The following is a 13,172-nucleotide window of genomic DNA, read 5'->3' on the forward strand; positions in this document are numbered from 1 at the left end:
GTTCCCTGATTCTGAGACTTGTTTCCGTGGCTGTTAGTTCAGCTGGAGGTATATTCTACACTCACCCGCAAACACACACGAGAAAAAAAGCTAGTGACGCACCTCATTTTCCGTGTGTGAGAACATCCGTACGCCTGTAGGAGAAATGTACGGCAGAAGAGCGACATGAGCTGCCGGTTCACGCCATCAGATCACAGCATCGCGTGAGACAAAGACTTTCCCCCCTCGTCGTGATGAGCGACTATCCTAGTCTCCTCTTCTCATTGCTTGTGGACGAGTTCTTGAAAACGGTGAAAATGCAGTGCCTAGTTAGAGTGGTGACACCGTGTGCCGTGTGACCGTACACTAGGCTTCTGGTATCGTTAACTGAACACTTCGCGGTGTAGTTTTGCAGGAAGCAATCCACATGTTTGAATCCCTTACGGACTCACGAGGGGGCATAAGAAAGGGGGTGAGTATAATATATATTCTCATACTGCACGCTGTAACGCAAACATGCGGACATGTTTACAAGAAGCGTACGCGTACGCTTCGAAACGAAGCAGTTCAATAATCAACACACGTTTTCTCCCTCTTCTTTTCAGGCGATGTGTAGCCGTACCGTTCGTACCGTCTTCACCACATGTATTCCTTATTTTTTTTTACGGCATCGACTCACAGCTCATCTTGTGAAGCATGATCTATTAGTATCCATTAGTCCCAGGTCTACCGCAAAAAATCTCTGGTGCGAGGTTTCTTGTACATAGTTCCATACCGGCAATAAGCCAGGTTGTTCCGTCGAATGTGGACTGCATCTCTGAACCACCTACCAATAGTTCATCCTCACAGAAGAAATGACTTCCACATTTGTTGGGGGGATCTCGCAGCACGTTATCACAACCCGCATCTCTGAACCACCTACCAATCGTTCCTTCTCACAGAAGAAATGACTTCCGCGTTTGTTGGGGATATCTCGCAGCACGTTATCACAAGTCTAATATTGAGAGAAACTGCCACCCTTGAGCAGGAGAAGATTTCCTCTCCACTAGTGGGAAGTTAGAATTCCATGGGGAACCGGGCCCCATTCTTCCACATAATGACACAGTAGAGTACCTATGGGTGAGAGCCACCGGCATGTCCTATGCCTCGTTACACGGGAGTATTACCTACTCAAAGGAACATAACAGTTCCTTCCGCAGAGAGGCATTACATGCCGATGAAATTTGCACGTTGCCGGCTTAACCGTTTCTGGCTGTTCTCTCAACACCTCCTTCCATAGTGAGCTTGACGCGGCTCACGTATCACTGGGGCGCGCATGTTTAGTAGCGACGAACCTTTGAGAGCCAGCGGGTTTTGCCATCTGCTGCAGTGGCCAAAAAACACCCCTCCGATCCCACGCGCTGCGAACTGGCAGCAGCCACTTTTTCTGCGACCATAGGCAGTTGCCTTGACAACGTGTTCTGGCATGAGTGGAACATCAAAAGAGCTGAGGAATCTCATCCTGTTACACTCGAAAAGATGACATGGACAAAAATACCGTTTGAAATAAAAACACAGACTGGCGCTAAGCCTTCGGGCAACCGAGGTGTGCCGTGCCCTCACTTGAAACTTCCGTACCCTCGAGGAGAGTAACGCGCATCCGTGACTGCAGCGGCAGCAACAGGCTTCTGTAAGGGGCCTTACACGTGTTCAGTATCTCCTCCTGAGCGCCGCAGAGCCTCTTTTTGGAATGATCCGACTGGTCATTTTCGCTTTAGTCTGCAGTGAGATAAAGCAAACAAATGCGACTAATCAAATGAAGACAAACACAAGTGACTGACAAATTCACCATACGCTTGGCCGCAACCCGGGGTACTCGCACAGCCTAAGAAGACAGTAGGAACGGCCAGTACCTTCATGTCAGCATTCGCTGAATTAACGAGGCATACCATCGTAAAGGACGACGCAGGCGCTCACAGATGCAACGGCCGCCGCTTAGTTGTCAGTGCCATAGGAAGCCTGGTGGCTCCTCCGCATTCTGCACAGTGACAGAAAAGGCTCGGAGCTGCATCTGTTTCTCTGGCTCTACGGAGGCTAACAGTTCTGAAACCCACCCCAAAGGTTGCAGATACGGTACGCTAATTTTTTTCGTGCGTCGGCGACCCCCCCAGCGGCATGTGGTGACCGAATTGAGACGAGATCACGAGACGCCGTCGCGTACACGACAAATCCGGCCGTGTGCGATCGGTGGAAGAATGTGCCCTTTCATCGTGTCCCGCTTCCTTACGTAGGCACTGGTACCATGTTTACAGTGCCAGATCGCATTCAGAGCGGGATTGAACATTGTACAAGGCTGTTGCGGCTCTGGTAAACATCTTGCGTCATCCATCGTATTTCGTTAGGGCTACCAGAGCTCCACCCGCATGCAGAACGGGAATCTGTGGGTTCTGTTGCTTGGAACTCTCCACACAACATCTGGAAATATGCTTAGCAATGCTGGTACGTATGGATAAATGACGCTGCAAAAAGTGGCCCGTTGCTGCGGGGACTTTGCGTGTGCTCTTTTGGTTGCACAGTTCATCCTCACTTCTCTCTATGATGTATCCTCTGATCTATTACCCGATTCTTGCTGCGGTTGCCATCGGTTTTGTCTGCCGAGTGCTTGCGACAGAACAAGTCCACGCAGCTGACGCCGAAATAGCTTCCGCAGGTATTCCAGTTCCAGCAGGATCAAGCGCTGTGGATCTTCGCATGGAGAAACAGCCATCAGCAGCAGGGAAGCAAGCTGATTCAGCTCTAGTAGCGAGTACCCGTGTACCACTGGAGGTCGACTACGAGGATGCGACACCACCACGGGGACTCGCACGGAGAACGTTGAGATATCGAAAGCCTAGGGTAAAGACCTCCAATTCGAGACGCCGGCAGTTGATGCGTAAAATCGGCATGGCTGTACTTGCCATTGTGGGGGCGGCAATGATCGTGAAAGCTGCCTATTCGAGGCGTCAGAATAAGTTGCGTGCACATGCCTTTAGCTACATTTATGGTCGTGCTGGTGTGGCAGAGAGAGCAGCCCTTGGACTTGAGGAGCAGAGGCGAGAAGTGAGGGAGCTCCTTGGCCGTGTCCGGGTTGCACAACGTGCCGCCGTGAGTACTGATGAACGACAGGAGTTAACAGAGACTCGGCAAGCTTTGGAGAAGTTTGATGCGCTGCTGGCAATGCAGGCGCGAGCATCACAACGGGAGCTTGCTGACTTTGTTACCGCAATAGGTATTCTTCACCCACAAGTTAGACACCTGCCCCGTAGTTTGTGGGGTACAAATGCAGCTCTTCAAGCGTTTGAGGCAGGGCGCCTAGATGAAGGGAGAAGGTTCTGGAATCGTCTCCACCCCCACGAGGAGGCAGTCCGAAGCAGCGCGTTACCTGGTGTCGTCAGCCTGGAGCAGGAAATCGAGGAAGCTCGCAGACGAGACCTACCTACATTACCTTCGCTTTATCAGCAGATGGAAGAAGCCAGAGGTAGGCAGGTAACGTCCACTCTGGACGAGCAGATCACCGCGCTGAACCGCCAGGTTCCAAATTTTGTGGGAGTCGATCCAGACTACGCCGAACAACATCTGCTTCACTTCACGCCTTCTCGCTCCGAACCCGGCTACGTTAGAATGGCAGCCGACGTAATGCGACAAGCAATGCAGGTGAAGACAGGCACGTGAGGCAGATATGCACGGCAGGCGTGCTTGGCCTGCTTGTTGCCACACGATGTCGATAATGCAGTCAGCATTTCGCATGCGTTCTACTGAGATGCAGATCCACGTAGACTGTGCCCGAGATCGTACAGTATACTCTCTGGAGGCGGGATCTGGCGAATGAATGACTGAATACAGAAGCATTTCTGTGCGACAGCGGTGGCAGGTTGATGTTGACGGTTTTTGCGAGGGGCGTGCCGAGCGAATCTGACAGTGGACACACAGTGAACGGCGCCGGTTACCGGGGGTTCGCCGTCCCGTTTAGAAGGCACTGTCATACACAGAGCGTCCATCGAGAACCCGCGGTTCGGGGGGTCGTCCCACAGACTGAAATGGAGTTCTGTGTGAAAGACGGTTTTACACTTGTTGTCACTGGAGCTCGGAAGGAATGTTCGCTGGAACAGAAAAAGGATTGAAGACCTATCTGTGTTGGTAGCGGTCAAAGCTAACACGATGAACACTGTGAAGTGGAAGTGTACATGTTTGCTCTGAGTCGGAGAGTAAACCCCGAAAGAAGATGAAGGTGGCTTTTCTTTGGTTAGGTGGAAGGAGTGGGAGACTTGACCCACTTTGCTAGAGTTTTGAATTTGAGGACAGTACAGTACACATTTCTTTTAGAATCACTAAGGTAAGGAAGAATTTGAGACTGCATTATCCGCAGAGGAGCCTGAGGAGACAAGGACCAGGTGCATCATCATGCACGGTATCACATTCGCTGTTCATGGGAGGCCGTGCCCATTCGGGAGTTTGGGCATTGTGTCCATCCACGGGCGATACAACCATTCCAAGAGACGGGCGATACAACGATTCCAGCAGAGGGTGCCTTGAATTATTGTGTTGGCGCTTAGTCGTCGTTCTTCGTTTCCACACTGCGGCGTACTCTTGTCCGCCAAATGGAACCTAATTGTAATCTATTTACGGTAACTGAACACCACCACGCTGGTGGAGCGTGACCGGCGAGCTGCATGTATACGTATATATGTGATTTTCAATAGAATCTGTCAGACGTATGGCTTGGACACACGTGGTAGCGCTGTCCGAGACCGTTTGTTTCGCCGTATTCCTGATGATCTGGTACCTGGTTCTGCCATGGCGCGTCTTTACTTTCGTTGGTGGACCCTTCGGGCTGCCTCAGGCTGTTTTTTTCTGAGAGTTTTGCTTGCCGCTCATTGGCTCAGCGCTTTTGAAGACCTGAGCGTGTTAATTGTGTGGATCCATACTTGCCCTCAATCTTGCGAACGGCAAAACAGTGCGTGGTGGACTAAAGCAGGCACCGGGTTGGCGGCCACCCACGTGGTGAAGTTGCGTACGCACAACCGCCCCTTCATTCGATGGTAATGGCAAACGCGCAACTCCACACGCGCCTGCCTGCAACAATTGGATCAGCAAATCATTCCGAGTGCTATTTATCTCTGCGGTACACAGAAACTTCTCTGGACGACGGGACCAGCGCAGTGGAAGATGTAGGCCATGCGGTTTATTATTTTGATCTGCAGCTTGATGCCTTTGAACACTTGAGGTAGAGGAGTGTTGGGCAGTACGCCCAGACATCACGACTGTATCCCCAGATCAGGTTTGTTTTCCCTTTCTCATGTTTCGCAACTCCCAAGACGTTGGTGGCCGCTGTTCAAGCACCTTTACGTTTAGGTGCCCCTGTGGCAGCTGTCTCACTTTACTTTCAGTCTTTCCTCACAGCCTCACCGAGTGACACGCGCAATTTAGTTGTCCTTGATTTGCTTGGTGTAGACACTGTAACCGTTTTATATGGGGATGTCCGGTCCCTCTTTCGCTGCCACGTCCAGCTGCAGCCTAGCTGTGCAGAGACAGCGCACGACATGCATAACGGAATTCAAAGGGCTGGACACAGCAAAATATGAATTTCGCGAATACAATACTGTTGCTCACATTTTGTCATTTAGCATCTTTTAATCGAAATGTTGAAACCAGTACTGCACAGTGCTGAAACAACTGGGGTTTCGACTACCTGATTCACGCTGTCCCGTTCCTTGATCCTGTCTCGTGCGCAACAAAAAGACTTGGTCCCAATTTTAGACACCCACAAAGAGTTTCTGAGAAAATGCGTGGAAACCTATCCGGTTCCGTGTCTTCCAACGCTCGAGGAGTCGCCTTCTGCCCGATTTCTCCAAAAGGAGATTCTGCTCAGTTCCCCCGTCCGTCCACCGAGTAAGCCGCCTTTTGTCGTCTCCTCTGGGCTTTTTTTGCCTTCTTTAGCAGTTGGCAACCCTTCGCACAGGAGGCCAAAGCTCAACTGGGAGTTCCAGGGAGGAGTCTCGGGTCTGCTGTAGTGCATTTCTCTGTAGACAGTAACGCTTTTATTCTAGTGCCCGACGGGCCGTCTCCGAAGCCTCTGCAAATGGCCGACGCATGTTCGCGTTGCGACGACTTTTCGCCCATGACTTCTCTGCTTCATTGCTGCGAGCAACCGGAGGAAAAAAGAATGTCCACTGTCAGTGCTTTCTGCGTTTTTGAATTCTACAGCCTAAAAGGATGGATTCCTTCCGATCCGCCGGCAAATTCAGGGGAATTCCAAGAAATAAAAGCGGACACAAAAGCAGTTCGCTTCTCTCCTGGTGCTGTCTCCAGCTTGTTGCCATCCAAACGGCGGCCGGGTAGCTCAGCGTGTCGTGGGAGCGGCACCGGCATGCCTGTTTTCAAAGCCGGCGACCAGAAAAGAGAACTAAGAAACGCCAACACACTCTGAAAGTCAGGACGGGAGGTTGATATGTCTGACTAGGTTTTATTTTTCCCCTTCCTGACACTGCAGTCTGTTTTCAGCAAGCATGTCAAAGCCATGTGATTCAGAGAGGAGGACTGCTGCTGTGAGCTGTCAAGAGCGAGTATAGAAGGGGGAGGTAGGCTAGGTTGGGGCAGTACGCCAGTGCGTGTTTTGCCCGTCGTGAAATTTCCATTTTGCAGATACGGTGGAGATATTCTTCCGCCACAGTGCTAACACTAGTTGCTTTCGTTCCTCCAGTTCAAGTGTGCGGAGAAGCTCAGCACAGGCGTTTCGTGTCCGGCGTCTCCCCTACGATCGGGGCCTCTTGCTTTTTTTCGCTCGCCCTCGCAGCCTGTCTCTCGACCGTTTTAGACGCCATGTTAACGACCAAAGTGGGTGTACTTGACGGGTCATCTTGCCGCACAAAAGACAGTTTCTCCAGGGAAAGCAGAAGAGCGGACTGACTGTTCTCCCTTACAGCTGAGCCTCGGATGAGAGCAAATGCCGACCGACCTGGGGTGTGGTTGCCCACTGTCCCTTGACTCTGCAGGCAGAACTCTCTGTGGTTCACCCGAAAAGTCTCAACTTCGGCTGCGAAGCGGCTAGCGCCGGGCGAGTGACGCCATGACCTGGCTCTCAACTGGGCTGTGTCAGGGGTGTGCGGTGAAAACGGAGGAGGCGAAGATCCAGAACCGAACACATTCTGCTGCGAAGGAAGCTTTCGAGTCTTCGTCCCCTCGCACCCCACCGCGCCTTCCTCTCCTCAACCCGTTACGGACACCCCTCTCGACTTGCTTGTCTGGGGCGTCTCGCCGTCTGTGGGGCTCAGAGTTCCTTGCCCTCCAGCTCCAGCTCGTGTCCGTGGTCTCGTCCCCCTTTTCACCCGCCCGGCGGTCTCTCCCTCTTTGCTCTGGCTTTCTGCAAGATGTGGGCGGAGGTGGGACAATTTCTGGTGGTTGTTGTGGCACCTCCGTTCCTCGGTCTCTACTTTATCCACGCGCTCTTTTTCCCCACAGTTTGGCGAACAGACCGCGCGAAGCCTTACCGGGAAACCGGCGTGCGACCCGCTCAAGAACAACTCCCCCTTGTGGTTCGAATTCGCTCGTATGTGGCGACTCGAATTTTGTCCTCACTCCTCCTCACTTGCGTCTTCATGAACGTCTTCTGCCTTCTCCACCTACGGCGCGTAGCCTGGTGGTACATTCCCTACGCCATCTGGTGCATTTTCCTCGCTGAGAGATTCGGAAAGCCGCTGGGCTTGCCTTCCAAATGGGTAAGCTGTCTTGCCGGACATTGCCTCTGGCGACCTGGCTCCAAGGCGGGCTCTCAAGAGGCACGCCAAAAACCTGTTTCCCGCGCAGTTTTCAAAGCCGTCTTGACGTGGCGCGTAGACCATACAGCCCCCAATATAGTCTTACCTGCTATTCCCGGAGTGCCTTGCGGCCGTTACGTAATTTGGTGATAGATGCCCGTGGAGTATCCAGCCGGCTGCGCCAAAGGGAGATATAAACGTGTAAATGGTTACGAAAACACGGCTTTTTGTGGCAAACGAGACGCGTGACGCAAATCACAGCTCGGCGCGGTCTGTAGCTCCACTCGTGGGGAGAGACAGCTAAATGGCTGGCTCTCGAAAGGCCGAGCCGTGGCGGTTTCGGGGCCGGTTAGGAGCCTCACAACAACGGAACTGGAATCGCACTTCTACCCTACACGAGGCCGAATTTATCTCGGTGTATATGCACTCATATGTACTTGCGTGTAGGCGATTAACCCTTTAGAGAACTACGCATGCTTTTGGTTGCACACACATTAACACAACCACGTTTTCGCAAGCGGTCAAAGCTTCTATGGGGTCGCTGGGGAAAGTAGGGACGCAAGATCTCTGTAGCGATATACACATACAAATGGCTACGCCCGATTCTGGACTCGACGTCACAGCCTCCAAAGACCGCCCGTCGAAGATGTTTTCTGGTGCCGTGTCAAACGTGGACGGCGGGAATGAGGTGGAACGCGGTTTCATGCCTTGTGCGGAGTAAACACACCATTGACGCTCCTCGAGAAGAGAATCCTGCCAGATTCTCGCGCACGTGCATGTTTCCCTACGTGTCTCCACGCATATGTTTCTACGTGTGTGTACTGGTACACACCGGATGTTTACGAGTACGTGTAAACTCATCTATTACACCGGATGTTGACGAGTTCATGTATTCCCCGGTGTTTTTGTCTTGCCCCTGAAATGCCTCGCAGCTGAGAACATTGCCTTTTTGGAATTGGCTGGCAGAGTACTTCCCCTTCACGCTTTTGAAGGAAAACCCTGCTGCTCAGTTCGCTACAGATAAAAATTACCTCTTTGGATTCCACCCGGTACGCGCCTGCCGCGAATAGGCTTCTGGGCTCCAGTGTCGAACTGCTCATCAGTCTGGAGGCCTTCTGTCGGTGGCACAGCTGACTTCTGAAGCAGATCCGTTGTGACTAACCTCTGACTGCCTCCGGGCGTAGCCGAGTATTTCTCTTCCTCCTCTGTCTTCACCCTGCGCTTTCGTCTCGCCTGCTTCTGCGCGTGTCCTCGCCCCTCCAGTGCCCCAGCGGCATTGGGCGCGCCTAACGCGATTGGATGGGCCGAGGCCGATGAGAGAGAGAAAAGGCAAGTGTTTCTCTGTGCTATTTTCCTTCGTAGCACGGCGTATTGGGTTTCTCGTGCTGCGGACAATTCGCTGGCATGCCGCCGCGTCCGGAGAATAACTTGGCCGTGCTCCTTCCTGGTACGTTATGCACACAACGCACAGCAAACACATGCATGCAGACGTCTACTTCTTTTGGCGTATACGGCGATGCATTGGGCAGGGAGGACGCCGCTGAGGCCTTGTGCCTGGTTGATGCTCCGCAGGTTTGGACTTCCGAGTCACCACTCTCGAGGTCAACATGCGCACGCCCTTCTTCCGGCACATTCTCCAATTGCTGGGGTTCATTTCGTGCAGCAAAGGAAACATCCAAAGAGTCCTCGAAAGGTGGGTCGTGCTCTGTTTCCCCTCTTGAAACGGAGGAAACTATGTAGCTGCAAACAACTCGATTGAACCGCTCCGGCCGATCGTCTGTGCTTATACACAAACGTGTTCTTACAGATAAGTAGTTTTGCATGTGGCTGCGCAAAGCGCTTTGGAAATAAGACGCGCTTGGTGATGCACTCTTGTACAGTTGGGAACGCGTCTGTCTGTGCGTGACAGTACCGAGTTTGGGACAGTCCACATCGCTTGAATGTGTTTTGGTTTCTCGCAGCCAGGAGAAGGGAAAAGCAGTTGTGCTTCTGGTCGGCGGCGGCCGCGAAGCGTTAATGGCGGAAGAAGGAAAAAACAACTTGGTTCTACAAAGGCGAAAAGGCTTCTTCGAGTTAGCCCTTCGTACAGGTGCTTCCGTAGTTCCGGTAAGTCAGAGTGGGAGACGCGTTTCAGAAGGAGGGTCCCCTGAAGAGAAGTTGACGAGGGCGGAAAGCGAGGTTTCGCTGTCGGTGCGTCTCCTCCGCGTGTCTCGGCGCGATATCAGCAGAGCTTTGACTCTACGCCCCCTCCATCACGAGAGGTGCGCGATTTCCGTGGTGTGCAGTTTCGGCCCAGACGCCCGATGGGCCGCACGGGGAGGCCTTTTTCGATACGCCGAGCTTTACACCTGTCAAGAAAGCCGTGTGATAGAGATACCTCGGAAGAGATGTGCAGCCACATGCGCGTCTTTGCAGTGCAGTAGCATCGCTGACCGGGGAACGCCGACGGGTGACGAGTACGCAGACGCGCCGACAACTCGTGGCTTTGTGCAGAGCTAGGCTTTTCGCGTGAAAACCTCGGGAGTTCTCATCGGACACGTATACAGGAATGTGTCAGCTTGTAACTTGGCTCTCGACCGTGTCAGCATCCCCCACCAGCGCGAATTAGGCAGCGACGCAGGCGGCTGCTGGTTCAGTCAAGACGCGCTGGGACAGAACACGAACAATCGACTCCAGTGACCCCAGTGGACGCGTTTGAACCTCTGTTTCAAGTCGTTGTTGGGTCTCTGTCCAATCCAACGCGGTCGTGTTGTCTCTGCCGCAGGTGTACGCCCTCGGCGAGAATGATTTGTACACCGTGATCAAGTCGCCCCTAGCCAAGCTGCTGAGTGAGCAAACGATGCGGCTCTTCGGCTTCTCTTGTCCGCTCTTCTTCGGTAAGGCAAGGCACCTGGGTAGTTGTTGCTGTTTGGAAGACGCTGGAGTGCGCGAGAAATCGGGAAAGGCTTGCGTATTTCTTCACATGTTCGTCTTGTCATAACACAATGCCGCCGGCCGAGCATATGCCCACTCACGAGTTCATTCCTGCATGCACGCACTCAAGTGCGTTCCGCAGTTTTTTCTTGACTCGCTGCAGGCACAGTTGGATTGGTGATTGACCGTGTCTGTGCCCGCGGAGAAGACTTGTGGCGTATCTTGCATGATCGAGCTGTTGGCTGCGTGATTAAGTTCTGTGCCTCGAGTTAGAGCTGTGCACAACTCTGCATACGAGTGTCGACGCGGATGTATATTTCTTGGTCTTAAAAGATATATATATATATATATATGTATATGTGCATGCAGACGCATATATAAAGATATACAGGTTGAGATGTTTGTATGTATATCTGTATATGTGTGCCGACATGTATGTCCACTTTGTGCATATCGGATTCGGGGAGCTCGACGTGGAAGAAGCGAAAATGAACCTGTGTAGCCTCTGTGCGCCATCGTTCTAGACAGGCACGGGTCGCTGGTTCTGTGCCAACTTTAGCTGCTTCAAGTTACTTCTAGAGTGAATTGACCGGCAGCCAATCAGCATGAGTCTCGTGCGCTTTCTGCAGGTCGAGGCGCCTTCCAAATGTTTCTTCCGTTGCGGGTGCCGACGTTCACCATGATTGGAGATCCAATTGAGTGTAAAAAAACGGAGAACGCCACCGATGAAGATATCGCTCGCGTACGTTTTCTTCCTTCGCAAAGTCGCTTAACCTTTCAACTTTTTACAGACTTAGACTGTATGGCGTTCTATCGCTTTTGCCGTGACGACTGAATTGGTCTCGCCTCTCTCCACCTTATGCGGCTGATTGTCTTTTTTGTGTGCTGCTCGCTGTCGCGTGCATTTTGCTCGTTTCACGGGTGTCGCCTCTCGAGTCGCTCCGCTCTTCTGTCTTTCGCCTTCCAGACTTCGCGTTGTTCGTCCTCTTCTCCTCACACGTTCACTCAGCGCAACGCACTTTTACCACTCATTTCTACGCACTCGCACACGCCGATGTACAGACAGTCGGACATATCTCCATGCGCACATAGACGCAGCTGGATGTGTAACTTTTTGGTCGCGTCTGACGGTACACCCACACACGCGTCACACGCATGTGGATCCTCCCACCCCCCGCCGGCCTCACAGGATTTATAGTTTTATAGCTGTGTGCATTTCTATGTATATATATGTATATTTACATATTTATATATAATATATATGTCCATATATATATATATATAACCAAAAAATTATGTTTCTCCCGACACACGAGTACGTGAATGCATGCATGCACAGATACACCTGCATGCGCAGCGCACTGCGTAACGGGACGCGTGTGGTATTCGCTTCCTGCATATATCTTCATGCGTTTCGGATTGCGGCTGTCCAGCTGAGGCAACAGTACTGCGAGGCACTCCATCGCGTCTTCAACAAAGTGAAAGTAAGAGCTGTTCCTTTTAAACCAGCCCCCCAGAATCTTAATTGTATTCATATGTTTTGTGTCTTGTCGTGTATCTAAACCTCGGGTACTGGGCCGGCTCTCTCCCTCTCTCGTTTCCTCGCATTTTCCGCAGCGGCGTAGTGGCAGGTTGCAGAAAGACTGTTTAGTCGGTGGGGTTTCCTCTTGCCCCGGGCGGAGGAGTCAGGACTCTCTGTTGGGGGTTGACAGTGAGGTGACTTCCGCGGGTGCGATGCTTTGTGGTTTTCGTCGACTGCGATTTGCCTTTTTGCGTTCCCAGGATGCCTATCGCCCCAAGCGGGAGTTTCAACATCTTCGCATTGTGGAGTGAAACGGCTTTTTGCCGAAGATATACAGCGACCGCCGAGAGGGGAAACGCGCCGCAGGCGGTCTCAACCTGCATGCGTTTTATCGCGGAGCCAAGTACGGGAAGAAAACTACAGCGGGCGTCTCAGCACCCTTGGTCGCAGGCAGATGCAGTTCAAAAGCATGGCAGAATGCTTTAGGGGCGTGGAGTGCACCAAGCGTAGCGACGCGAACAGAGATAGCGCTTCTCGAGAAGCACACCGGCGAAGGCAAGCGATTCGCTGAAGAATCATCTTAGCTCGAGCGCGGGTATGATACCCTATTTTCGAAGCACAGCCCACGTGTCGTAACCGGTGTATAAAGGCCATTAACCCTCCCTACATGGTTTTGCCGCACACACAGGTGATGTTTTGTCGGGGAAGGAAGGGCTGTGTAGCGCTTGGAGCGTACCAGAGTGAGCAACTCAGAGACAGCAAGGGAGTGGAAGCAACACAGAGGGACAAAGAACGCAGCCTTTTCTCTCTTTTTCTGCCCTCTTCTTCGTTTGCTGCTGGGAAACGTGCGCCGGAGGAGGCGCGCGTAATAAAAATCAAGAAAACAGCGAGTGGTTCCACTACTGACACGGCATAGACAAGGAGGCGATGTCTCGCATTTTTCATGAAGGAAATGCAAAGACACTGCCGACGCCGCCATTTGTTCT

At 52.3% G+C, this 13,172-nt stretch overlaps 2 protein-coding genes across 2 annotated transcripts; both read left to right on the top strand.

The window, feature by feature from the left end:
- Window positions 1-2,553: 2,553 nt before the first annotated feature.
- On the top strand, window positions 2,554-3,669 carry NCLIV_046580 (conserved hypothetical protein; the record flags this gene model as incomplete). Its single annotated transcript, XM_003884208.1, has 1 exon — window positions 2,554-3,669. One exon carries the CDS (start codon window positions 2,554-2,556, stop codon window positions 3,667-3,669), a length of 1,116 nt encoding a protein of 371 aa, XP_003884257.1.
- Window positions 3,670-7,364: 3,695 nt separating this feature from the next.
- On the top strand, window positions 7,365-12,497 carry NCLIV_046590 (Diacylglycerol acyl transferase, related; the record flags this gene model as incomplete). The annotated part of the gene is made up of 9 exons (XM_003884209.1): window positions 7,365-7,712; window positions 8,684-8,800; window positions 9,114-9,198; window positions 9,324-9,444; window positions 9,713-9,857; window positions 10,516-10,627; window positions 11,294-11,406; window positions 12,098-12,148; window positions 12,447-12,497. 9 exons carry the CDS (start codon window positions 7,365-7,367, stop codon window positions 12,495-12,497), a joined length of 1,143 nt encoding a protein of 380 aa, XP_003884258.1.
- Between the last annotated feature and the right edge of the window lie 675 nt (window positions 12,498-13,172).

This window comes from Neospora caninum, chromosome X (genome assembly GCF_000208865.1).
Source record: "Neospora caninum Liverpool complete genome, chromosome X".
NCBI lineage: Eukaryota > Apicomplexa > Conoidasida > Eucoccidiorida > Sarcocystidae > Neospora > Neospora caninum.